The sequence below is a fragment of the Moschus berezovskii genome, chromosome 23 (assembly GCF_049115385.1).
Source record: "Moschus berezovskii isolate FMDL1 chromosome 23, NW_MosBer_1.0, whole genome shotgun sequence".
NCBI classification, from domain to species: domain Eukaryota; kingdom Metazoa; phylum Chordata; class Mammalia; order Artiodactyla; family Moschidae; genus Moschus; species Moschus berezovskii.
This window is the reverse complement of record NC_142482.1, coordinates 63,080,457-63,107,335: the sequence shown is the minus strand read 5'-3', so window position 1 is coordinate 63,107,335 and position 26,879 is coordinate 63,080,457. Positions and strand designations below refer to the sequence as shown.

Here is a 26,879-nt window from a genome sequence, read left to right as displayed (position 1 = left end):
GTTCACCGACTTTCTCTTAAGGAACAGCCACAGCCACTACAACTTTCAGCGAACGCCACTCTGAGAGCCGGCAGCCGTCAACACAGAGGCGAGACCCTCCACCAGCAGAAAGACCGACTCACCGAGGCTTAGATGACGTTCGGTTAGCACCATTTCAGCAATAAAGCGTACTTTAACTGGTGTGCACACTCTTTACGTTTGCTATCGCAACTTACCGTGCCGTGTAAACCCACTCCGAAAGTTCACCAGTCTGTATGCTTGCCCCTTCTACTGCGGGGCCTGGGCTGAGCCCATGGTCGAGGCTGACCGTAGCAATTCTGCTCACCGTCCACGGCGTGTTCTTCACTCCCCTGTATTTGCTGTAGATTATGAGGCAGACAGATCCAGACTTCCAGGCTCACTTTCTAGCGAGAATTCGTCATCGTATCGAGACGCATTTCTGACCACGGATAAAAGGCACGTTCTGCACGCTCAGTCTGACTTGGAACCATCAGGCCCCGACATGGGGAGTGGGGGCGTCAAAACAGGAGGTTCACGGCTCCTTTTTCAATTTTTAAAAGTTGCCATAAATGCTCATGTCTGTGAGCAACAAATATGAAGCACACACATGTAAGCAGTTTGGTGTTATGATCAAACAAAACAAAAAAACAAAAAGTTAACCTGAACTTTCAGTTACAGATGGCAGATTGAAACCACACATTAACCTTACCTCTAACCAAAACCCTACGAAAGTGACAGAGCAGTGTGTGTGTACACACAGCATTCACACCCAGTGCATGCACAGTCCATCTTCTGCACACAACACAGATTTAATTATACAGACAAAGTTAAAGCAACAGTTAAACAAACACACAGGGGTTTAAAAGCTGCCAAGAATATGTGAGTGGAAACTGATGGGGTCAAACTCAGATCCTAAGCTGACAGCATGAGAACAAAGATGCAACCTAGTTCACAGAACTGAGCTCGAGGGTCAGGAGCTTGTGCTGTGGGCTCTCCCCACACGGGGACAGAGCCCGATGGTCCATAACGGCTGTTAAGAAAGAGGCAGCTGTCCCCCACCCCCACCAACCCACCACAGTGGAGCCGGTGCGTCCTTCTCAATGGTGAACACAGGAGCCTGTGTCGTACCAGGGCCAGAGCAGCGTGGACACCTGCGTGAAAGTCCTGCCAGAGAACTCACTAGGGACAGCTACTTCACTTGAGTATTAATACATGAGATACACTCAACTCTACGTATTTTAGGAGACTTGTCTTCATTAAAAGCTGGTGGAGACATGTTTTGACCCTCTTATTGCCGCTGGCCGAGCCTTTAAGCACAGGAGCGGGACAGAGGCAGCGCTGTCTGGAACCACGTCAGAGGACAAGGCAGTCTCTCCAGCTCACGCTCAAGAGAACCAGCGGCAGGGCGGGGTGGGGCCGGCGCGGGCACCACACCCTCAGCAGTGACGCCGGTCAAAGACAACGGGGTCGTTTCTGGAGTGCACCTTCATGGACGCCAAGGTCTCACAAACCCACACTGTTTCTGGGACTCTCCGAGCGCAGAAGGCCAGGTCGACGTGCAGCTGTGGCTGGGCCTCTGCGCACCTCGCTTCTCAGCACCTCTGTTTCCAAATTTGCTCCATGCTCCATGTCCTGCTCCACCTCTTGGCCTCCTCCTAACACCACTGCGTCCAGCGATCTCCTCAACTACTGAACTCTCTTCCGCAGCCCAAGCAGGTCTTCTCCAGGAGCTGCTTGCTCCGTGAGCCCGGCTTTGAGTCTGGAGTTCGTGTGCACCCACGCTCCACTCAGAGCCGGAAATGCTGAGTCTCTGCATCACCGCCACTGTCCCCGGGTGCTGTGCGTCTCTGAGCTGACACTCTCATCTGGCTCCCAGGGGCCTGGCAGGGTGGAGCTGCCGCCAAGGGACAGCTAGCAGGACACGGGTAATGGCATCCAACAACGATCAGAAGACAAGGTACACCGGGATTTAAGTATTTATTTTGGGTGTTAAAATCAGACATACAAAAAAATTACAGAGCAAATCAAAGTGCTGAAATAAGAATACTGATGAAATTATGTCTTGTATTAAAGACACATTCTTTATTGACTGAAAGGTCTTCATCATACACTGAAAACAAGGCAGATGTTCAGGACTGTGGTTCTGTTCTCTGAGTCACAGCCACAGTGGGTACAGGGGTGAACCTGTAGGAGAGCCCCACCTTCAGTGTATTTCTTCAGAAGTTTTGCTCAAGACAAAACCTTCCTTGACACCAAACGAACAAACACAAGACTGACTGACCCCAAATGATGGACACAGCACGTGGCCATGGAGGACCTCAGAGCTCCCTGTGCTAACACACTAACGCCAGCACTGAAAACGGGCCTGAGGCATTGGGGAAGAATCTAAAACCTGACTCAGTTTTCTGAAACAAATGGTTTGACAAAGGCAGGTCAGGGAAGCCGAGTCTGCAGGAGGACACGGCAGCCTGACCTGTTCTGGCGACAGCATCATCGGTGGTTCCCGTGCCTGGTGACACAGACCCCACCAGAGCAGAGACCCCGAGTCACTGGGCAGGACACTTGAGAGGCCAGAGAAGTGGTGCAGGTGGGCGGCAGGGCGCCCGGTTCTGGAGGAGACACTGACCGCAGCCCCTCCTGTGTGCGGAGGTCACAGGGGCAGGAGGCCCACGTCAGGTTCAGGGTGAGTCACACAGAAGAGGCCTGATGGCGTGAGTGCTGTGAACACAGAAGCCAGGCAACAGAGTTAACTCTGGAACGAGGCCCACAGGCAGCCTCCCCAACTTAACACCTTGGTAGGTGGACCGCACGCTTTTCTGAAAGTCCACTTGGGTTAGGAGCACTAGAGCCACAGGCATGAACGCTTTCACACGGCTGCACAGTTTAGGGCAGCTCCAGGTGCTCATGTGTGACTTTCTACTACCCCATGCGTCCCCTCCCAAGGTGTCCTGGAAGCTGCAGGACACCCAGGAAGACGCTCTGGGTCTGAGCTGCCCTGCCTTCTGTAGCCTTCACCACACAGCACGTCAGCTTTGAGATGCTCCCTAATTTTTAGAAAGGTATAATGTCATACTGTGAAAGTCCCTCAGTTATGTCCGACTCTTTGCAACCCCATGCACTGTACAGTCCATGGAATTCTCCAGGCCAGAATACTGGAGTGGGTAGCCTTTCCCTTCTCCAGGGGATCTTCCCAACCCAGGAATCGAACCCAGGTCTCCCGTGTTGCAGGTGGATTGTTTACCAGCTGAGTCATACAAGGCCTACGGTAATAACTATGGTAAAGCAAATACTTTTGGGCATTTTACATCAGGTCAGTTTGGTTGAAATGAAACAGACACCAACATCTTTCTAAACTCCCCAGTTGGGGAAAGAGGAGAGGCAGCCTCAGCCTCCATGCAGACACCTGTGGGCGCTCAGCAAAGCATCGCCTGGAGGCTTTACGTCTTCACGGCGGGAGGTGGGGCAGCCTGGAAGCAGGCCAGCTGCAGGTGCATGCCGCTCTTGACCCGGCTCAGCAGCTCCTCCAGCAGCCTGTGGGAGAGACACAGACAGTCACATGGCTCCTGCCCTGTGGTGCTTCTCCAGCCAGAAAAGTCACTTTTCTATGGGCTCTGAATTCCATGACAAAAGAAAGTCAACTAGAGAAGGTCCTCTAAGAGAACATCTTTACGTTTATACACAAAACCGTCCTTCTGTCCCTTCCCCTGGATTAACTGGACTCCTCCCTAAACAGACTGACGTTTGGGGTCTGAGCACTCCAGAGCTCTGACATGCATTCTCTGTGACTCTGATAACACAGCGCAGCATCTCCTGACCCCCGCGTCAGGACAGGCCCTCTTGTGCTGCCCATCTGCAGTCACCTTTGCCCTCACCCCACTCCTTGGCAATGACTGGTCTATTTTCCATTCTTCTCATTTTGCATTTCTGCCTTTAACAAGTACCGGAGAAGTGAACGGAAGGGGTGAAGCAGGAACCCACAGAGCTGGGGAGTCCAAGCTGCAGCAGGGACTGCAAATGGCCCCTCTGCTGGCCAGACACAACCGGATAGTTTCATGGCCATGAGGAGTCCGACAGCTCACTGGGCTCAGAAGAAGCAAACAAGAAACGAGCTTGCTGGTACTTGGGTCAAGGGATCACTTCCTGGTTTAACAATGCTCCCAGCAGACCTAAAACAGCCCTGTCTGGCCTTCATCACGGTGTCTGCTGCCCTCGACCGCCCCAAACCACTAGTCTTCTGAAGGGACACGTGAGCACTACTTGCACAGGGTGACGGTAAGCAAGGCTTTAAATCTCGCACTTAAATTATGTTAAAAGACCGCACAGGGTTTGAACATGCAGTCAGTGAGGAGGCGGGACGGGAAGGCAGGGCTGCCCAGCTCCTCTCAGACAGACCAGGTCACCCTGCCCTCCCAGCCCTGTCCATGCCTCCGGGGCTCCCCCGGCCCGTGTGGGTCCACCACGCTCCCCTGTGCCATCACAGCTGACCCCAAGGGCTGCATGCGGTCGGGGCTCCGTAACTGTCCACGACCCGTCCAGCAGCTGCAGGGTGGGGGACCTCGGTTGGGCTGGGGAAGAGCCCAGGCACGCTGACATCTGCCTGGCCTAGATTGTGTCTCAGGTCAGAGTTTCCTGTTACATGAGTAGTGAAGTTGAAGGTCAGGCTAAGACTATTGACACAGTACTAGTGGAACACGTGTTCGTCACGTGTACACGTTTACTCTTAATGCTTCGTATCACACGGAGTGCAGTGCACACTGCTGACCGTGAGAGACACAGCCTCTGAGTCCTGCACTGCACTGTGCTGTCCTCTTTTTATGCTTCTCTACGTATCACCTTCTTACAGATTTCAGACAATAATAGTTTCCTGAGTCAAAATAAACTTTCTTATAAAAGTTTAAGGAACTGGTACAGTTACCTAAAACATCATAAACCAGGTTCCACCTCCTCCTGCCACAGGGGAGATGGGCACAAGGCATACCCAACAGCCACTCAGTCCCAGCTCCCTCCAGGCCCCGCCTGAAGAGGAGGTGTCCGGGTGACAACATGCCACCCAAGAACAGCGTGAGACTCACTTTCTGTCCGCTCCGCTCGAGAGCTGAGGCAGGGCTTCCAGGGCCTGCTTGAAACTGGATCTGTAAGACATAGCATCCCAGACGGAGACACGCCGGCCCCACCGGGAACAGGGCCGTTAGAGAAAAGCGTGTCTTGTGTTCAAAGGAACCCACAGGCTGGTGAAGCAAGTAGAGCAGGGGGGAAAGCGAAAATGAAAGCAAGGGTGTGCAGAAGCCGGGCCAGAACTAAACCAGGAAATAAAACATGACTTGAAAAGCAAAGGAGAACCTGAATTTTACACAAGGTACTTCTAATAGCAGATGAGAGCCTGGTGTGGAGTTGTTAAATTTAAAAAGGTCTTTACTTTCAAAACAAAACTGAACTATACAGATAAAGCAGCTGCTAAGAAAGGAAGGGAGCTCGGCAAGAACAGGGGTGATCTTGTGCAAAATGATACAAAGGGGGCACTTCTGGAATTGACACCTGCCGGGCCTGATGTACAGCCAACTTCTTACAATAACTGAACATGTCTTAAGAGCACTTAGCTATTGTATCTAAAATTTGTACGATAATGGAGAGGTATGTGTGTATATATGCATAACTTGACATCATTTCATTTCTTGAAATATGGAAAAGGGGGAGAATTTAAAAAATGATTCGGTGTTTCTAAAGACGAAAGTGCCAGCAGAGCAACCTAATCCAGTAGTGACGCAGAGCAGACAGCGGCGGGAGCCATCAGAAAGGCTCCTGGTGAACAAGCTCACGTATCAGCAAGAAAAGGAAAAGTCTTCCCGACTGCATGGTGACAGTCAGGATGAGGGCCCGAGCATGCCATCCAAAGCTGGAGACAAACGGCAAGTGCAGCATGGGACATGTTTAAACAGCTTCCTTGTGGACCCGGCACTTCCAGGCGGCACTGCCAATGGGGTAAACAGTCTTGTGTAGGCAGAGCTGTTTCACTTCGCCTAATGATGTTTCAATGATAGGAAATCCTGACTTTCATTCAAAACAGCTAGAAATTATCATCAAATTTCCACTACAAAATTTTGCAGAGAAACCACAAGGCTTCCTCTTATGCTGATATTCACTAAGAGGCTGTGATGAGTAAACTGACTCAATTCTTATTTTCTCCTTTTCAAAAGAGTACATGATGCTGTGCGACAACACTGACAAGACTGAGGCTCATCCCCACCTTGAGGAAGTGCCTATGTGTCTTTGGCTCGGTGTTGCTTAGTGCGTTTAACACGACAACCGGTCAGACGCAAACACGAGATCGCTGAGTCACGAGTGTGCGTGCGGGACCACTACCCGAGCCAAGAGCCTCGTGGGGGCTCCCGGGGCGCGCAGGACGCAGCACGGAGCACCTCACCTGCTCTCCAGTGTCAGGTGGGCCGCCACAGTGTCCCGCAGGGTGCAGATTTCAAGCCTGGCCTGGGTGAGAAACGGACAGGTGACCACAGGGAACCATGTTGACTGTCCAGCAGAGAGAAGCAAGGGTGAGCCCCAGCCTGCTCCCTGCAGAGCAGACCACCACGGCCACAGCAGCAGCTCCTTACAGCAGACCTTCTAAATCAGCCCAAAGAGACTGGCTGTGACAACATTCCCTGTTCCTGCACAAGGGTTCGAGCTGTCAAGTCTGACTCTGTGGAGGCAGGGGTCTTGCTCTGAAAGGTAGACTGTGCCAGGGCCGTCCAGCCACTGGGCCTCACCACTCAACAGCAGCTCCGGCGGTCTCCTTGGGGAGGAGTGAGGTCTCACTGCCCCGAGGCTGACGGGGACGGAAGGACACAGGCTGCCTCACTGCCCCCATGCTGCCCTCCAGCACCGTGAGTCCCCTTGGCACTAAGTGCTGCAGGCTCAGTGCAGCGCGGTTAAAGCCACAGCTGACTTTTCTCTTTTGTTTTTTCTTTTCTTTTAAAAAACAAAACATGACAAGTTGGTCCCAGACAAACCACGTGGAAAAGGAAGAGCATATTTAGAGACACTCAGACCTCCAGACTTCCAAATGTACTGCAAAGATACAATACTTCAAACAGTGTGGCACTGGCACATGGGCTGACATGTAGATCAACAGGACAGGACTGAGTGCCAGAAACTAACCTTTACATTTACAATCAAATGACGTTCAACAAGGTGCCTGGGCCATTTGGTGGGGGAGAGGGTTTCTCTAACACATGGTGCTGGGACAGCAGGGCAACTGGATGTCCACACTCCAAGGGCTGAAGGTGAGTCTCTTCCTTAAAACAAAGACTAACTCAAAGCAGAGCCCAGACCACGTACATGGTAAAGCTATAAAACACTTGGGAGAAAACCAGAGTGGATCTTTGTGACGTTAGGCCTGCCTTCTTAGGAATGACAACAGAAGCACAGGTGACAAAAGAAAAAAGAAAACTTGGAATTTCTCAGGATTAAAACATCCTGTGCTACAAAGGACATCGTCACAGGCGTGATGATCACACAGAAGGAGACACGCTTGGCAGACAAGGGGATGGCCACGACCAGCCAGTCACACACTGCTGATGAGGATGCGGGGAACCTGGGATCTTCATACACTGCTGGTAGGAAAGCAGCTACAGCTACTCTGAAAGCAGCCTAGAGTTCATCCAGCGATTCCAGTCCCTGGTATATCCCCAAGAGAATGAGAACATGTGGCCACAGAGAGTCTACACACAAGTGTTCACAGAACCATTCTTCCTATCAATCAAAAAGTGCAAACCCTAATGTCCATCAAATGATGAGCAGACAGACAGGAGGCTGCATACCTATATGATGGAATGTCAGCCACAAAAAGGCACGATGCAGGCCACCACACAGATGGACCTGGAGCTGCCCAGGAGGCTGTTTAAGACACACGGCCCTTAGCAACACGGGCGTGCACACACAAACAAGGATGAACACCAGGGCTGGGTTTGAATTCACCAACAGAGGAAGGCTGAAACGTGCAGTCTAGAAAGCAGACATTTGGTCCCAATTCTCAGTGGGTTAGAAGCCTGAAACAGCTCATAATGAGAAAGTGTTCATGGGACTGTCTTTACTGTTTATATTCTGTTTATATTTATACGTATATGTAAAAACGGACCTACAAGGGGAATATCAAAGAGAAAAAATAAGGTAGAACTTTCAGCTCAGTATTTTAGGAGATGGATTAAATCACTATAAAACTAATAATCTTTGCTAAAAACTTTATTCAGACAAATTGATAAGATGCTTTAATTAACCTATGAATTATACCTATTGTAAGAGCTGTGATGATTCACACAAAACACACAGGCTGCTGGCCAGCAAACACTCCTCCTGGCCAGCTCTCGGGAAGGTCTGAGACTGGTGGCCGCTCAGCCCTTCACGTTAGGTCCTCTCCGTCACCTGCTGAGGAGGAGGTCACACACAGGCGGCCCCAGGGGCAGTGGGCAGAGGTTTTCAGAACAGAACTGACAGTGTCTCCAGCGGTCACAGGGCACTGGAGGCCAGGCGGGCGTGGAGGCTGGGCCTCCAGCTTATTCTGACGTCTCTTCCGGCCCCTTCCTGTCAGCCATGAGAGAAACTTGGCCATCAGCTAGATGGGCTGCAGAGAAGGTGTGGGGAGGGGGGGATTTCTGTTGTAATTCCAAGACCCCTCGGGCTTCCTCGGTGGCTCAGCTGCTAAAGAATCCACCTGCAACGTGGGAGCCCTGGGTTTGATCCCTGGGTTGGGAAGATCCACTGGAGAAGGGAAAGGCTACCCACTCCAGTATTCAGGCCTGGAGAATCCCACGGACTGTACAGTCCACGGGGTCACAGAGTCAGAGACAGCTGAGCGATTCTCACTCTCACTTTCAAGACCCTGAGGCCCGAAGCAGATACTGCAACTTCCGTTTAATTCATCTTCACACACGCAAGATGCCTGTTGTGAGTCTTCAGGTTTTTCTTTTTACGGACACATTTTCTTATTTTTATTATTACTCAGGTTTAAGTTCTTATCTGTAGGGGGTTGGCCTGATAGAAGGGCCTCAGCCAGTACTAGAAGCAACACTTCCGGGACTTTTAGAAACCCTCACAAGGTTCTTGCCATGAGGCCCATGGGTGGGGCTCAGGCCCCCACAAGTCTGCAGGCCTGGCTCCTGGCCACATGCAAACCCAGACCCATCTGACTTACCCAAGTTACATTTGTTACTGTAATTATGGAATTCCATGAAAAGCAACATAAACCAATGGAGTATGAGTAGAAAGAAATAGCTGTCATTTCCACAAACTGCACTGATTGCTCTGGAAAGACTATTTACAAGTAAGTTGCTAAAAATTTCCTGTTAAATTAAATGTAGCGAAGACATCTGTAAAATAAACAACAAAAATACCACAGAGCTGCAGAAGGGCACTGCACTCAGGCACACACGGTCACACTCTGAAGGGAGAGCAGCTGGGGACGCTGATGGCCTGGATGTGGTCCTGGGGACGGTGCACTCCGCCGCTGGCAGAGCCACTGAGAAAATAACACAGGGCCCGTGTGGGCCTCCTGGGACAACAGCTGACACACATCTCCGTGGTTCAAACAACTGTGTCCACATGCACAGCAGCGGCGTGGTACCTGCAAAGCACCGTTTCTGCTGAAGGACGAGACGCACTGCATGAGCCGGCTCAGCTCCTCAGAGACCGCCTCCACCACCCTGGACAGCACCCGGGGCACCAGGTCCTTGGAAACAGTGAACACCTGATGGAAGGTTGAAAACACGAAGAAATGGTGTGTTATGGAGACTTTCCTTGACCCGAATGTGTTAGAAACAAAGGGATGCACACAGCAAAACCACCCTCAGCCATGAATGGAAGGGAGACATGGCTGACACTCGAGCTGTGTTCACCAACGCTCGATGAAAGGTAACCTCTGAAAACAGATCGGCAGATAGAATTCTGACAGGTGCTGTTGATGATGACAAACGGAAACAGTTTTAAGGATTTTTTCCTCTTCTTACCCTTTTCACAAGAAGAAACATGATTTCTAAAGAGGAAATTGTAGAAATAAAATCATACTGGGTCAGGCTCTCCTTGGATCAAAACAACTGCTACTTCATACTGGGTACATAACTTTGTATTGCACAAGAGTTCCCAATTTTACTGTTTGCTGAATTAAAAATATGTTTCCTTTCATTTGACAAAAACACCATTTTCAAGTTTTGAATTGTGATAGTTTCAAACTAAGAATTACTATATTTGGTGAAACGTTACTATCCCGACTTCTATGTTAAACTAAATCATATTGTTTTTTTAGCTTTTCCATTTTTCATATTCAATCACTAGTATTAAACCTTCGGGTCAACCCAAACATAACCTGAGTGTTGAAGAAAATTCTGGGCAAGGTAAGATTGTTTGGAAACAGTAAACAGTAAATGTTATGTACAGAATTCCACTTTCAGCCACTGGGATGTGTGGAAAAGGGACCGGAAAAGCCTGTTTTTTTGTTTGTTTGTAAACAATGACAGTGGGCGCCCTCAGTAGGAGTCACCATCATCACTCAAAGGCCCACGCACCCTGCAGTGCCCTTGGCACCCCCTGCGACGGGCCGTCTCTACCACCTGAGGATCTAACGCCACACTGACCTTCCCAGAAGCTGACCTAAGAGAAGAGCGCTTTTATAAAGGTCTCTGATGTATAAAAAGTATCAAAGTTGAAAGTATGTCACTCATCATAAAAAGGTGTATATGGTAAATTCCTGCCTGAGCTAAACCGTGTAAAACCTTATTTCACGGAGAATGAGTACCTCACGAGGACCTGAGAAGGACGGACCCCACGGCCCACTCCCTGCGGAGGCTGCTGGACCCGGCTGCCTCGGCAAGCAGGCAGCACTGTGTCCTTGGCTCACGCTGTGGTTCAGCCTTCATCATCACGTGTCTCCAGGTCACCGAGGTGACCCAGGCAGCACGTGTGGGTGCAGAGGGTGGTGCAGACTCCACCCCGACACACCTGCATAGAGGCAGACACTCAGGAGGAGGCTTTCTGGCAGTGCTCACTGCCACAGCAGTCTTCTACCGAAAACCTCCCTGGTGGGCCCACCTCATCTGCTGGATGGCGGCCCACGGGCTGCAGCCGAGCCGGAACAGTGATGATGGGACACTAGCGGAAAGCTCCCCGGAGAGTGGGCCAGGCGTGACTGGCAGCACCGGAGTCCAGGAACCCTTGTCAGCTACGCGGGGGGCACCTCCTGCGCCGCAGGCTGAGCCTCTCCTCCAGCATGCCCCACGGCTGCCAGAGTAAGACGCCAACACTCACTGGTACACTGGTGAAGGCCAGGGCAGCGGGTGCCCAAGGTGGAGAAAACACCCTTTCACTCTCTTATCTCTTTACCTGCCAAATATCCATTAGTCTTAATTATGAGGAAAAAACCTACCACATTTCAGAAAAAAGACTCTCAGAGTTACAACACACACGTGTGTGCGCTGAAACCAGATACTGTGTTTTACTCAGACTAAAAATACATTCTGGAGGGCGAAGGTACCCTGAGAACCACTGAACTTACCCCTGCTCTCCTGTCCAGTTACCCATACCCGCTAGGAACAACTAGGATGGCTCACCTCTGCGTGCACGGCAATGATGTTCACCAACGCTTCTTTCAAGTAGTTTCTGACACCTGCAATCAGATGGGGAGGAAAGGCATTCAGTGGGGACACGAGTGCCTCGCACCTTCCAGGAGGCAGAGGGAGAGCACAGGCCCAGAGCTCCTGAGGGCAAATGGCCAGAGGGCTACGCTCATACAAGTTTTTAAAAAGGAGGAATTACCTGCGAGTTTTCTTTCATAGTTTTTCCATTTCCGTCACTGTTCTGTCCTCTAATCAGTCTACTTTAAAAGTGAAATTTAAAACTGCCCGTCAATGTTTTCATATACGTTCATATATATGCATGCAAACACAGATACACCAAAGACCAAAGGATATTCACCAGTTTATGAAACACCTTTTACACATCTACTGCAGCATCTGCTTCTGAATTTAAAGTCAAATGATGCAGAATAACTGTTTTGATTTTAGAAATACAAGCTCTGGGAGAAACTTCTGAAAAAAGACACATTCCACCCGATTCTGTAAGCAAGTTAGAGACTGGACAAATCCACGACTCGAGGATGGCAGGGCTGCCCTCCAGCGTGGGCACACGCTGGGGAGGGGCAGTCAGCAGGCGAGAGTGTGGGTCCAGCCCCGCCTCCTCCTCGTGAGCCAGGACCTACGGCAGGAGGACTGGGGACCACCCCCTCCCCCGTCTGCACCCTTGTGGGGTTGCAGTGAGGAGGCCCTGTGCTCACAGGGTTCCTAACAGCCCCAGTGCTACTTTGCAAGAAAAAGTATAAAACAAAATACTGCTCCAGTAACTCCAAAACAATTACTTTCACTTGGAAGAGAACAGTATTTCAGGATGCCTTGAGTTAACAGCACAAACTGAGAATTTCTTCTGTATGAAACAGAAAATTCCACTGTGTTGCAAAGTCACGTTCCCCACAATCTGCCCGAGCTGCTGATTAGTCAAGAGGGCTGAACCGCAGCCCCCATAAGGACCCAGCACGTGCAGGTTCTAAACACGCAGCTGCGTCAGTCTGTCGTGTTCCGGGCCACGTACGGATGCTCACAGCTTTTGAGGAGCCAATCTCATAAATATTTCTTTGGTTCTATTTTGCTGATGTAATAACTGAGAAAACAGATTGAAACATAATTAAATACAATCCAGAAGTAACCTGATTCTTCCTGAGAACAAGGACAGTTGCAGGGTAATGAGTCCTGTCTGGGAGAAAAGAGTCGTCCTAGCAAAGGTGAAAGGTGAAATGTGTGACCAGTGTGATGACCGACAGAGCTGTCTCCCCAAGAGGAGGCCCCTCCCAGGCCAGGCAGGGGCCTGTGGGTCTCAGCGCTGAGCTCTGGGCAACGCAACCACTGGGCTCGAGATTTCAGTCTTTAAACTGAACCGTGTGGAAGGCTAGTTTATGCACATCCAGAGGTAAACGCAGTTCCTGAGCCCGCCGCAGTGACCACACACACACATGCGTGTGCAAACACACACGGAGTCCTCGGGAGGCTGTGAGCCCGCCAGAACACTCTGCATGGGTTTGGGAAGGATGGTGCATGTCGCTCGCCCCAGGGAAGGGGTGCCTGGCTCCCAGGTGACATCGGGGCACTGGGCTGAGTGAACAAGAACGGGATGTCTGACCTGCGGGCCGCAGCCAGCCTGACCTCAGGCCTTCCTGGTGCCCGTGTGCTCAGCCTCCCCAGAGCTCCTGGATGGCCCTGACTGGTGGGCTGCCTGGGGCTGCAGCAGAGACGCCGCCCGCTCCACAAAGGGGTACCTCTCAGAGGACAGTGAGGTGGGGAGCTCTCCCCGGTGCGGCCGTGCCAGCATGCAGGCCCCCCAGCCAAGACCTGTCTAACGCCGTCTCCCTGCCGGACTGTCAGCTCCGTAGGCATGGGGCCTGTCCCCTTCACCACACCTCTGGAGCCTCAGACCCACCACACAGGCTGGGCGGCAGCTCAAGAACGTTTACGCGTAAGAAACAAAAAGGGCAAGGGCAGCATGTGCTCACTCACGACGACACCCCTAGGACTGAGCCCTCCTGGGCTGAAAGGTGAACGTGTGAGTGACCAAACAGGTGAGAGGAAGCGCACAGGCAGGTTCTGGGAGCACCCACCAGGAGCGTCGCCACCGGGAGTCTGCGTGAAGGCGACGCCTGCGAAGGCAAGTCCCTCCCCTTCCACAGGATTTAAGAAAACAAATACAGCCTTCTGAAATAAGTTTTCCGGATTCATTTGGAAAATACAATTTGAATAAAGAAAGAATAGCAGAATACAATACTGCTGAGGCTAAATACATCTGCTTTCAGTCTGATTTCTTCAGCTGTTTCCCTGAGCAAACGGCCTGCTCCAAAGCACAGAACATCAACATGGCCTGAGCGCTCACTATGCCGGGTATTTGGAAGACGCCCGCTTCCTAGAACCGAGAACGCGCGGGATGGGTGCTGGCTCTCGGGCCGGCCCAGCTGCAGCGGGCTGTGAGTGCCAACCTCACGGGCCTCGAGCCGGCGGCAGCGCAGGGAGGGCAGAGCAAGCGCCGCTCTGTTGTGAGGCAGCAGTCGGCGCTGCCTGTAAGAAGGCTCCTCTTAGACGGACGCCCACGACTTCCCATGTTCTTCAGACACAGAACGACAACAGCTTCTGAGTATTTACAGTCTTGCCTCCTCCCCTCTGGATGTGGAGTCAGAGTGTGTCAGGGTGCTTGACGAGAGAAGTGTCCCCACCCACACAGCACCAGTGCAGACTGGCGCCGAGCAGCGCGCCCCGCAGCCCAGCGGGAATTCCCCACGGAGAAGGCAGAGCCCAGCTCTTCTGGGCAGGAGTCCCGGGGCCCCCCGCAGGGTGGGCTTCTCAGACAGGGGCCTGGATCTCAGAACATGTCTGCCAACAATGAAGGCCTTGTTTTTCATACATCAAAGTGAAAAAGAAGTCTCTCTTCTAGCTGTATTTATTGGTTTCCTGTTTTAATCAAATAGGGAGGACACCAGTTTGGAATAACTAGCAGAATTTTTATTGAATGCCTATTACTATTACCTGTCAGACTCTGTTCCATGTGCTGGGGACAAGGGAGTGGCCTCAAGAACAAACTCACAAAAAACAAAGCCCCCTCACGCCCCTGGGGACATGGCCACCGTGCACAGGAGAAAGCTTTAGGCTGTCTCGGAAGCAGCCCTCAATAAAGCAGGCACCAGGAACAGAACTGCTTGCAGCAGTAAAACAGAGGGCTTCTGCTTGACGAGACCCCTCAGCACTGTCTGTGGAGGAATGGGCCCTGCCAGGTGGAAAGGAAGCAGAGCCCCTCTGTGCCTCCCTCAGGAACGACGCCCAGCGACAGCCTGAAACACGGGTGCACGGGGGCACGCAGTGGCTGAAGCTTCGTGTTTTCCTCGAAATACAGGAGACTGTTTTTCTCAATTAAAAAGTGTTATACAGGCAGACGCGCGTTCTCCTGTAATGATTTGGACAAATGGGAAACTGTCTATCAAATAAAAAGTGTTATACAGGCAGACTTGAGTCTTCCTATAATAATTTGGACAAATGGCTAGGCAGACCTCTCCAGAGAGTATCCACATGAAAGACCGGAATAGTGAAAACTTTGGATTGATCAAGCCTCTATTCTTGTCTTGAAAATATTAAAGGTACGCTGAAAAGACGACACAGAATTGTGAGTTTTCCTAATACCAAATGAAAGTCCAGTAGCTCCCCCTTTATCTTTCTCCCTAACGTGGTGTGCCTTCTAGATCTTTTCCTACGAATATGGTTTTCTCCTGCACAGTGCGTCTTGCACGCCTCCTCCCCTGGTGTCTGCGCACGCCTCCGTGCTGGAGTGCACACGCTGGCCATGTCTTCCCTGGCTGCTGAGGGCTCTTCAGCATGGCCATGTCCTATTCATTCTGAGTGTTTCATTCCTTCTCCTTACTCATAACTCCTCGGCAGTCCCGCTGCCTGTTTGTACACACCACCATAAACGCCACCACGAGGCCACTGGTCCACACGTTCTCATAGAATGACTTACTCAGACACCTTCCAGAAGTGAAATCGCTGAGTCAAAGGGTTTGATCCATTCTGCCAACTTGAAATTGAAAAGGCTACTCAAAATTAAACCCCCACTTCCTCAAGCTTTTTTACTTTCTTAACTTGGATTCTCTACTTACTATAATAAAAACCATAACATAACGCTTCTCAACCATGATGATGAAAAACTTTCCATCAAAACACTATGAGAAAAATTCAAGCAAACTGCAAAGGTCAAAGGAAATTTACTTTGTTATACAAGCTTACACGCAGACCAACAGAATACAGAGCGTCTGCGACAGGGGTGGACAGAGAGACACCGCATGGACGGAAGACAGCGGTGCCCCTGCACACACACACCCAGCCTCCTCCAAGGCATTTCCTGTTAAGTCCTCTATAGACAGACTGGACTCAGGCACCCTGCCTCTCGTCGTTCTGAAACACGGCACTCGGTCAGTAACAAACGTCGGACTCTGGAAACTCTGGAGAGACTGCCTACTTTATAAACCACATTTCCTGTTTTTAACCCTTGTGCCCTAAATCAGTTACCAGTCCTCGTCTACAGATAAAAATAGACTGAAAAATACTATAAATATCCCACAATGTACTTTTTTTTGGTCAAACTGAAACACTACATGAAAGAACTTGGGGTATTTCTTTTCAAGTAAACCATCTATTCAATTACAGAGTGAAGACACATTACTGAAATTACCGCCTGTTAAAGGCAACTAGAAACGGCATCAACACCGTCAGCTGGAAAGACTTGAAACTTCTGCAGCAAAATCACTTGTGCTGGAGCACAGAACAGCTTCAGGTCCAGGTCTTTATGTTTAATTCACTCTTTCTTGACATATCCGGGATATGTAAATGAATGCTTGGGGTCAAAAGAACACATTTCGAAGGTGGTATATGAATGAATAAATAGGTCTCTACAGTTTTCTATTTTCTTTCTCAGAATCCTTTTTTTTTTTGGCTTTAATTAATCCATCTCAGATCATCAACTCCTTATTGCCAAAATCAGACTTAAATTGAAGAAAGTAGGGAAAACCACTAGACCATTCAGATATGACCTAAATCAAATCCCTAATGATCATACAGTGTAAGTGAGAAATAGATTTAAGGCACTAGATCTGATAGATAGAGTGCCTGATGAACTCTGGACGGAGGTTTGTGACATTGTACAGGAGACAGGGAGCAAGAACATCCCCAGGAAAAAGAAATGCAAAAAAGCAAAATGGCTGTCTGAGGACACCTTACAAATAGCTGTGAAAAGAAGAGAAGCCAAAAGCAAAGGAGAAAAGGAAAGATATGAGCATCTGAATGCAGAGTTCCAAAGAATAGCAAGGAGAGACAGAAAAGCCTTCCTCAGGTATCAATGCAAAGAAATAGAGGAAAACAACATAATGGGAAAGACTAAAAATCTCTTCAAGAAAATCAGAGAGACCAAGGGAACATTTCATGCAAAGATGGGCTCGATAAAGGACAGAAATGCTGTGGACCTAACAGAAGCAGAAGATATTAAGACGAGGTGGCAAGAATACACAGAAGAACTGTACAAAAAAGATCTTCATGACCCAGATAATCACGATGGTGTGATCACTGACCTAGAACCAGACATCCTGGAATGTGAAGTCAAGTGGGCCTTAGGAAGCATCACTACGAACCAAGCTAGTGGAGGTGATGGTATTCCAGTTGAGCTATTTCAAATCCTGAAAGATGATGCTGTGAAAGTGCTGCACTCAATACGCCAGCAAATTTGGAAAACTCAGCAGTGGCCACAGGACTGGAAAAGGTCAGTTTTCATTCCAATCCCTAAGAACGGCAATGCCAAAGAATGCTCAAACTACTGCACAATTGCACTCGTCTCACACGCTAGCAAAGTAATGCTCAAAATTCTCCAAGCCAGGCTTTAACAAAATGTGAACTGTGAACTTCCAGATGTTCAAGCAGATGTTCCATCTGCCTTTCAGAAAAGGCAGAGGAACCAGAGATCAAATTACCAACATCTGCGGGACCATCATAAAAGCAAGAGAGTTCCAGAAAAACATCTATTTCTGCTTTATTGACTATGTCAAAGCCTTTGACTGTGTGGGTCACAATAAACTCTGGAAAATTCTGAAAGAGATGGCAATACCAGACCACCTGACCTGCCTCTTGAGAAACCTGTATGCAGGTCAGGAAGCAACAGTCAGAACTGGACATGGAACAACAGACTGGTTCCAAATAGGAAAAGGAGTACGACAAGGCTGTATATTGTCACCCTGCTTATTTAACTTATATGCAGAGTACATCATGAGAACGCTGGGCTGGAAGAAGCACAAGCTGGAATCAAGATTGCTGGGAGAAATATCAATAACCTCAGATATGCAGATACTACCACCCTTATGGTAGAAAGTGAAGAAGAACTTAAGAGCCTCCTGATGAAAGTCAAAGAGAAGAGTGAAAAAGTTGGCTTAAAGCTCAACATTCAGAAAACAAAGATCATGGGATCCAGTCCCATCACTTCACGGCAAATAGAGAAACAGTGGAAACAGTGGCAGATTTTATTTTCTTAGGCTCCAAATCACTGCAGATGGTGACTGCAGCCATGAAATAAAGACTCTTACTCCTTGGAAGGAAAGTTATGACCAACCTAGACAGCATATTAAAAAGCAGAGACATTACTTTGTCAACAAATGTCTGTCTAGTCAAGGCTATGGTTTCTCCAGTAGTCATGTATGGATGGGAGAGTTGGACTATAAAGAAAGCTGAGCACTGAAGATTTGATGTTTTTAAACTGTGGTGTTAAGAAGACTCTTGAGAGTCCCTTGGACTGCAAGGAGATCCAATCAGTCCATCCTAAAAGAAATCAGTCCTGAATGTTCATTGGAAGGACTGATGCTGAAGCTGAAACTCCAATACTTTGGCCACCCGATGCGAAGATCTGACTCATTGGAAAAGACCCTGATGCTGGGAAGGATTGAAGGCAGGATGAGAATGGGACAATAGAGGATGAGATGGTTGGATGGCATCACTGACTCAATGGACATGAGTTTGAGTGAACTCCGGGAGTTGGTGATGGACAGGGAGGCCTGGTGTGCTGAAGTCCATGGGGTTGCAAAGAGTCGGACACGACTGAACAACTGGACTGAACATATCTCCTAGTTTTTAAATATGAATAGGAAAACTTGTCCTATGAAAACAGAAAATATCACCATCCATGAAAGTAACAGTAAATTTATTTCATGGCTTATTTTTTCCATTTCTAAGAGGATTTATATTCTTAAGAGTTTAGCTTTCATAAACTTCAGAGACAAACTTTACCTTTGAAGATTCCAATACAGGCAAGGGAGTCACAATCTCTCCGATTTCAAAGTCAGAATCTGATGTGTAAAATAGTCTGTGAACTTATTCTAACCTAAAATATTATAGAACACGATACATTTTGGATGAAATATCAGTTTCAAGATTCAACACTGATACTGAATTTTAGACTTAAAGGTATAAAAATTTAATTAATATAACATTAACAAAAATCAGTTTTATTTGTTTCAATTTCTTCTTTTGGCAGGAAAAAATGTTTTCATTAGAAGGCAACTTCAATTAGAAAAGTAAAAATGAATGAATCAGTTGAGATGAGGTGGACGAACCTAGAGCCTGTCACACAGAGTGAAGTAAAATAAAAACAGATATTGTACATTAACGCATAAATACGGAATCTAGAAAACTGGTACAGATGAGTCTATCTGCAGGGCAGGAATAGAGACGCAGACGTGGAGAACAGCCTGTGGGCACAGCGGGGGAAGGGCAGGGTGGGACGGACCGAGAGAGTAGCACTGACATATCTACACAAGCACGTGTGAAACAGCCGGGGGAAGCTGCTGTGCAACCCAGGGTGCTCAGCTTGGTGCTCCGTGACAGCCTAGAGGGGTGGGTGGGATTGGGGTGGGAGGGAGGTGCAAGCGGGAAGGGATACATGTATATTTATGGCTGATTCACGTTGTTGCATGGCAGAAACCAACAACATTGTAAAGCAATTATCCTTCAGTTAAAAATTAAAAATATAAAGATGACAAAAAAATAAAACTCATTCTATGTACGCAGTTGATTTTGTTTCACACTGTGAGGTGTTACAGTTTTATATATACTTGATAAAGGTCTGTAGAATCTTCAGATTTCACAATCTCTAGGAGCCCCACCCCAGCTCTCAACAAGAATGACCTCAAATGAAATCAAACTAATAAATGCTTGTGAGGGAAGCCAGACTGCAGACCACGGCTCTGGAGCCTGACAGCCTGGTTCAGGACGGCAGCCCCATCATCTAAACCACGACTGTGGCCGAGGACGCACATGTGTGGCCACTGCAGGTGGCCTGGCCCTGAGCAGCTCTGCTTCCAATGCTGGAGCTGGCATGGTGAGCAGATCACGCAGTGCCCACTCTCAGGACCGGGTTCCACCCACAGTGTAAGAAGCAAGGTCCAGCTAGGCTAAGTTTCTGCTATTAAACCAAAGAAAAGGCCTTGGAATAAAAAATAGAGGAGTTGTAATAAAATCAAAGTCAGAAAAAACATGAAAGCCAAGAGTTAACCTGGAGCTTCGTCTTCATTTATATCAGAAGGGATCTCTGAAGCTGGCGTATGAAGTGTAACTGTGAGGAGGGGCTGCAGGCCTGGCTGGTTGCAGTGGAGACCTTGACCTTGTGGCTATCAGAGCTGAGAGGGTGCAAAGCACCATGGCAAGATGTGAGCTTGGAAATAGCGCCAATGGTCGTACTTGCTAATTGTGATGTTCTGCTGTCAAGGTTTCTAAGTTGGCCCTTCTTCTCCAATTAAGTAGAACTCGCACTGAGAAAACCATGTACACCCTATGTTTCCTGCACACACGTGTACCAGCATCCCGATAGAGATATGGCAGCCTGCTCCCCGCAGGCGCTCCTGCACCTCGTCCCTGTGGGCCCAGGACTGGGAGGTCACCCTGCCTGCCCGCGCCTCCCCACACTCCCCAGAAGAGGGAACGCACAGCAGCATGCTGCCCTCCAGGCTCTCTTCAACGTCACGGCCTGGCCTCGGGTGGGACGGGTCTCCCTGCCTGAACGAGCACATCACACTCACGTGCCCACTCCAAGCTGTGGGCACCGACTGGTCTCCGGCTTCCGGTTACTTCAGACAGAGCTGCAGTGGAGACGCTGTCTGCTGGAGCAGAGACACTCGCCTTGGGGACACTTGGGAGGGAGTGGGCCAGCGCCAAGTGCATGGCTGCCTCTGCTGGCTCTGCCAGCCTTCTCCCGGGGAGCGCAGAGCGACCCTGCCTCCGAAACACCCACGTCAGCAGCAGTCTGTGTGCCATCTAGGTGGATATGGACCCGTGACTGTGTCCAAAAGGAGCACTCGCTCTAGCAAAAAAAAAAAAAAGGATTTCCACACCTATTTTCCTTAGCATAAGATGAAAAAGCCACAGCACAAAGGAAAACAGAAAAAAGCCTAAGAATATACACCAATGTTTCTTTTCACTAATACAACCCAACCGTGCAATGTGAGAAGGCGGGTGCCTTTCATTTCCATCACAGCTGAGTCCCTGAAAGCGTCTTTGTGGTCTCACAAAGCCCACCATCACCGCTCCTTCAACACACAAACCTGCTCAGAGTGACATGCACTTCATGAACATCTCAGATCCTTACCGCTGTAATCACAGGCTGTCACACCATTTGCAATCAGAAATGAAGGCAACTGCAAAGCTGAAAACTGCATTTTCACATATATCAGGCTTGTGAATATACTTTGGCTGTCACTTAAACACTTTATTAGTATGAGATATTAACAGAAAATTGAAGTAAAATGATCCAAAAGAAAACTCTTACTCAAGTGCCTTCCTGCACAACATCAAGGTTTTATTCGCAGTCTCTTCCCTTTGCTCCTGTGGAGGACACCTGCCCTGCAGGTGTGGTGCCCTGTCACCAACACCTGGTCCCCAACCGACTGCGGGGCAAGCTGTCCCGCTGCCCCACGTGAGTGGTGGAGACGGGGGCTGCCAGCGTTCCAGCTCACTGAGGAGCTGAGACATGGAGCAGCCCTGCTCCCGTCAGCCACGTGTCCTCGGCTTTAGGGAGGGAGGCCGGCCTGGAAGTCTCCTTTCTATCGCGGGCTCCCAGGAAATTCTTGAGACGCTGCTTTAAAACACACAGTCACAAGTTTTCCACCAGAATGTGCAGATTCTAAAGGGTCATCAAAATGGCTAACTGTTAAGCTATACTCATAATAGTCAGGGGTTGGCTTTCCTGGCTCATTATTAAGAGCAGATGGTCACGAAAGTTCACCTGGTGTTGGGAGAGACGCAGAGAGCCGGCATTTCTGGTCCAACTGTGACAGGTCGGAGGGGGTGAAACATCCAAGGACTGCACCGTGGTTTGGTGTTCTCTCAAAACCCGGCACGTGTGCGCGCTCTGCTGGAACCAGTGAACTTGGCAGTTTCCGAGTGTGCAGTACCCTCAGGTAATAGCACTCCCAGGCGCACAAGACTCCGGGCCAGGCTGCAAAGGCCGGTCTTGTGGAGTAGGAAGGGCCGGAAATGCCAAGTGAGGGTGAAGAGGCGTCCCTGAGCACGCCTCACGAGAGACCTGAGCGTGGGGAGCCTTGAAGCCGAGCTAGCAGAGGCTTGGGGCTGTTCTCCCCCAGCCCGCGGTGGGAAAGGCTCACAGATGCACAACTTAAATGACACAACACACTCTGGGGTTCAGAGCAAACCCTCCAGAAACAGTCACTGCTGTTCCAGCACAGAGAGCAGCTCTGCCTCGAAGACAGCAATGGGGGGCCCTGACTGACCCACCCCGCTCCAGAAACCAAAGGGAAATGTGAAGTCCGAAACAGAAGCTTCGGGAAGGGAGGTGAGAGAACGCAGGCAGTGGAAGTGAATACAGAAGTATGAAAAACGTTCTGTTCTTAACATCTCTCTACCCTTTCCACACCGAGTCTTCAGACCTGTCTATCCATGGCTGTTCTATAACTTCTCTTGCTCCCTTTGAAATCAAAAGGTCTGCACCATGGTTGGAGGTAAGGGTGTCTTGGGAGGCGGAAGTGGTGTGCTGACAAGGCTCCCTCGTCAGAGAGCTGACAACTACATAATGGCATGAGCACTGACTGGCAGGAAGGAGAGGAGGCCACGCACACACACTCACACCCCGAGGACCACGCTCGGGGACCTGCCGGAGCACAAAGCTTCCTGGGTTTCCTTTAGACACGGTCTGTCCTCAGTTTCACTACTTGACTTCAGTCCTTTAGACTCTGTTAACCACTAACTTATTAAAACACTTCTGATGGTGACCTAATTGTTAAGAGGTCAAAATCCAACAACTGGAATCATCTGAACCTTTCTGCTGTGGTGCATGCTTTAAACAAATGGGAAAGTGAGCGTTTGCCACCGTTTTCAGGTTAAATTTGAGGTTGTCTTCTTACCACGCTACTGCCGCAGCCCATGCCCCCAAGTCCAGGGGCACTGCAGCACTCCAGGGAGACCCGCAGCCGACGCCAAGCACAGAGACCAGCGCCGAGCAGCACTGGGAGGACGGGCACACGCTTCTGGTTCTGAGGAGGAATCTGAGTGGAGACAGCGTGGCTGCAACAGCTAGGCCAGACTTGCTCAATGACGGTCCAGGGCTCCTGGGCCAAGCCGCAGTGTCCGCCCCGTGGACCCGTGGGGGTGTCCGCCTGCTCGCGGGCTGGGCTTGTGGACAAACGCAGGGGCTGGTGCCACTGTCGGCTCAGCACGCTGGGCCACGGCCTCCACCAGACTCCAGGTTGTGCGCTGAGCTGGAGAGCAGAGCTGGGGCAGACCCTTTGGCGCCCTTTCAAACTCCTCACCCAGAACCGTCTGTGGACAAACACCTGTAAGTTCAGAGCGCACTGAGCTCACAGCAGCCAAGGTCACAGGAGGGAACGAGCAGCTGGGAAGCAGAAAGGAGCCCAAAGGGCAGGACGTACACAAGGGCTCCCGCTATCTCCCACGGCACACACACATTTCAGAAAAACACTCTTGGTCATAATTAGACAAAGTCAGGTGAAGTGAGTGAAAAAACCTCCGACACTGTTCACAGGACCTAGAAACGGAAGTTCTGCAGACTCACAACTGAGACGTCCACGCAGTTTCCCGAACACCAGAGGGGACACAGCCTGGCAGGACCTGACAGGCAGGAACATGTGGTTAAGGAATGGGCCGGCTGCTGCGACTGAACAGAAGCGATGGTACCACGGGGACGTAAGAAACCACAGGGAGCACAGCGCTCGTCCAATCGTGCAGGACGTCTGGGTGCGGCTTAATGAGAGCAAAAGGGGCTGCAAAAGGCAAGCGGGGGTCGAGGGAGCACAGACACAAAGGTGGAAAGAGAAGACACATTTGACCGAGGGGAGATTTTTCCGTATTTCGCATCATTTCATTCCCGACTGACGGCTGGCTGCATGTCCGGGAAGAGAAGGCACTCAGTGGGTGTGGCCCCTGGACACGGAAAGCAGGCAGGGCCCAGAGCCCCTGTGGAAAGACTCCCAGCCAGAGAGGGAACAGTGTGATTACTAAAACAGCAGCACTATGATAATGAATTGAAACTCAATTAAATATGCTCAAGTTGAGTTAGAAAAATATGCTCAAGCCATGATAATTAGAAAGCATCTTCATTACCTTTTAAAAAAAAATGATGAGGGAACCAACTCATTCTGAAAAAGAGAGAGTAAAATCAAGTTTTACCCTGCCTTTCCTAAATGAAGTGGACTTCAGAGTAACCGAATCGTTGATGAAATTTTTTATTTTTTAATTTCATGCTCCAGCTACCAATCATTAGTTTGCAATCTCTAAGGAAATAAGGCCAATACTTTGGCCACCTGATGAGAAGAGATGACTCACTAGAAAAGACCCTGATGCTGGGAAAGACTGAAGGCAGGAGGAGAGGGGATGACAGAGGAAGAGATGGCTGGATGGCATCACCGACTTGATGGACATGAGCTTGAGCAAACTCCAGCAGATGGTGAAGGACAGGGAAGTCTGGTGTGCCACAGTCCATGGGGTCGCAAAGAGTCGGACACAACTTAGCCAGTGAACACCAGCCAGGAAATAAAAGCTCACGGCAACAATTACCGATGGTGCTGAGACTATTAGATGAAAAGTTTGACAGTTATGAAGGGTGGAGCGAGCTGGTAACTCTTGAATCCAGTTTTCAATCTGAACATCACAAACGGAGACAATCAAACATAACGGACATCCTGGTGACAAAATCCGAATTAAAATCAAGTCTGAAAATGATAAAGCTTCATTAATCATAAGTTCGGAAACACACGGAGCAGAGAACCATGCCGCTGACACGAGGAGGAAACAACATGAAAACTCCAGAAAATGAGAGTATCTACAGAACCATCTGATTTATTCAACAAATAAGCTGAAGAAAGGGCCGTCAGTCAGTTCAATCACTCAGTCATGTCCGACTCTCTGCGACCCCATGGACTGCAGCATGCCAGGCTTCCCTGTCCATCACTAACTCGCGGAGCTTGCTCAGACTCACGTCCATCAAGTGGGTGATGCCATCCAACCACCTCAACCTTTGAGACCCCCTTCTCTTCCTGCCTTCAATCTTTCCCAGCATCAGGGTGTTTTCCAGTGAGTCAGGTCTTTGCATCAGGTGGCCAAAGTATTAAGAGTTTCAGCTTCAGCATCAGTCCTTCCAAGGAATATTCAGGACTGATTTCCTTTAGGACTGAAAAGGCCCTAGAGAAGGGGAAAATACTTCAGAGACACGTGAGTAAAAGCAACACACAGACCTTGGCAGGAGCCCTGATGTGACCGAACTGCCTAAACAACTTTTCTGAGAGTGGACACTGACTGTGCTCCGGAGTCTCAGTTCAGACTGCTTGCGGCAAAACAGGCTGGTAATCAGGAGGTGAGCTGTCAGGACAAGGAACGCGGCTTTATTCAGAAAGCTGGCAAACCGAGAGGAGGGTGGGCTCATGCCCCAAAGAACCTTCTTGTCTGAGTCAGGATTCAGGCTCCTTCTACACTGAGAGGGGAGGGAGTAAAGCCAGACACTCCCTGCTCCTGCCAGCCTCCAGAGGACATGCGTGAATCTCTCCCTCCCCGTAGCCATTCACAGGGGGCCTGGTCAGGAGGCTTCCTGTGAGCTAAACCAAAGCATTTTATTAGCTCGATGCTCATGACCTGGGAGGCAAAATTCCCAGAGAGGAGCCACGTACAATCTAAGCTTACAGGCATCATCCCTTTAGTGATTAACCTGTAACAGAATACAAAAGGTTCTTTCCTACTGCAACTGGATATTTGATAAAATTAATGGATTGTTACATTTCTTTCTAGATATGGTAATAGCCTTGAGACTGTGTCTTCAAAGACATCATCCTTATCTGATCCATGTGCGGATGAAATGACCCTTCATCCAGAGAGGGCGGGGGACTGGCCGTGAGCACAGGGCTGCTGAAGCCGCCACGAAGTCAGCTCTGCGCTTCCCTGTTCTGCTGTGATCAACCTCTAGGAATGTCCAAAATAAGTTCAAACAATGGCCTTTTGCACAACAGCACATTAATTTACCCTGGTGCCAAGCAGCTATCAGTTTAAGACACAATAAATACTTCAACAGATAATACATGCAATGATGAAAGTATGTAGGCCATAGGTCATCTCAAGGTTAACAGATTTCACATTGAATACCATCAGAGCCAACACTTAGCTTTATTGAAAATGTTTGGCAGACACTCTGCAACCAAATGTCCAAAGCACTGTACAGTTTTACAGCACTGGCAGTGATGCAGTAAAGTGCTTATAAAAAAGGAAAAATGGCTGGGAAAAAAGTAAAGTTAAATAATGAAAGTGAGATTTAAAAAGAGGACTGACTAGGGTCATCCTCCTTTGAAAAATGTAAAACTGCTTTTCTCCTATATATAGATGAAATACAAATTTATTAAAATTTTCCTGACAGTATTTTTTAAATGAAATTAAGAAAAAACAGTTCAAGGAATTGATAAAACTACTCTGAGTTCAGCACCAGGAAAGACCACTGAGTTGGATGTCTCTTCAAAGGTGGAATTCGCTCGACTGGGATCTCTTTTGGTCAAAAGCAGAATCAGTAAGGTGGCAGACTGGTCTGTGACCAGGGCGCAGGAAACCTGTGGGATGCTCAAGAGAGCGGCAGGTCAGTGGGGATTACCACTCGGGCTCCACACTAGAGACAAGAACAGATGTGCACAGGGTCTCACAAATAGTGCCAGGAAAGTGATGCTCACAAAGGCACCCTCAGAATTCTGCAAGGCTCGGGCTTCAGAGTAAATCTGGAAAGGT

General features: G+C 49.4%; 1 protein-coding gene across 4 annotated transcripts in view; it reads right to left on the bottom strand.

The window, feature by feature from the left end:
* Positions 1 to 1,989: 1,989 nt before the first annotated feature.
* Positions 1,990 to 26,879, bottom strand: part of EXOC2 (exocyst complex component 2) — a 126,747-nt gene continuing 101,857 nt past the window's right edge. For 3 of the 4 annotated variants that reach the window (XM_055407084.2, XM_055407087.2, XM_088831071.1), the window contains 6 exons: positions 11,592 to 11,647; positions 9,614 to 9,736; positions 6,422 to 6,483; positions 5,073 to 5,132; positions 3,404 to 3,531; positions 1,990 to 2,718 (listed from right to left, as the gene is read on the bottom strand). In XM_055407084.2, coding sequence (XP_055263059.1) covers positions 3,438 to 3,531; positions 5,073 to 5,132; positions 6,422 to 6,483; positions 9,614 to 9,736; positions 11,592 to 11,647 — 395 coding nt within the window. In that variant the 3' untranslated portion in view covers positions 1,990 to 2,718; positions 3,404 to 3,437. Of the gene's footprint in view, positions 2,719 to 3,342; positions 3,532 to 5,072; positions 5,133 to 6,421; positions 6,484 to 9,613; positions 9,737 to 11,591; positions 11,648 to 26,879 lie in introns of all 4 variants that reach the window. The other variant, XR_008683338.2, reaches the window with a different exon arrangement.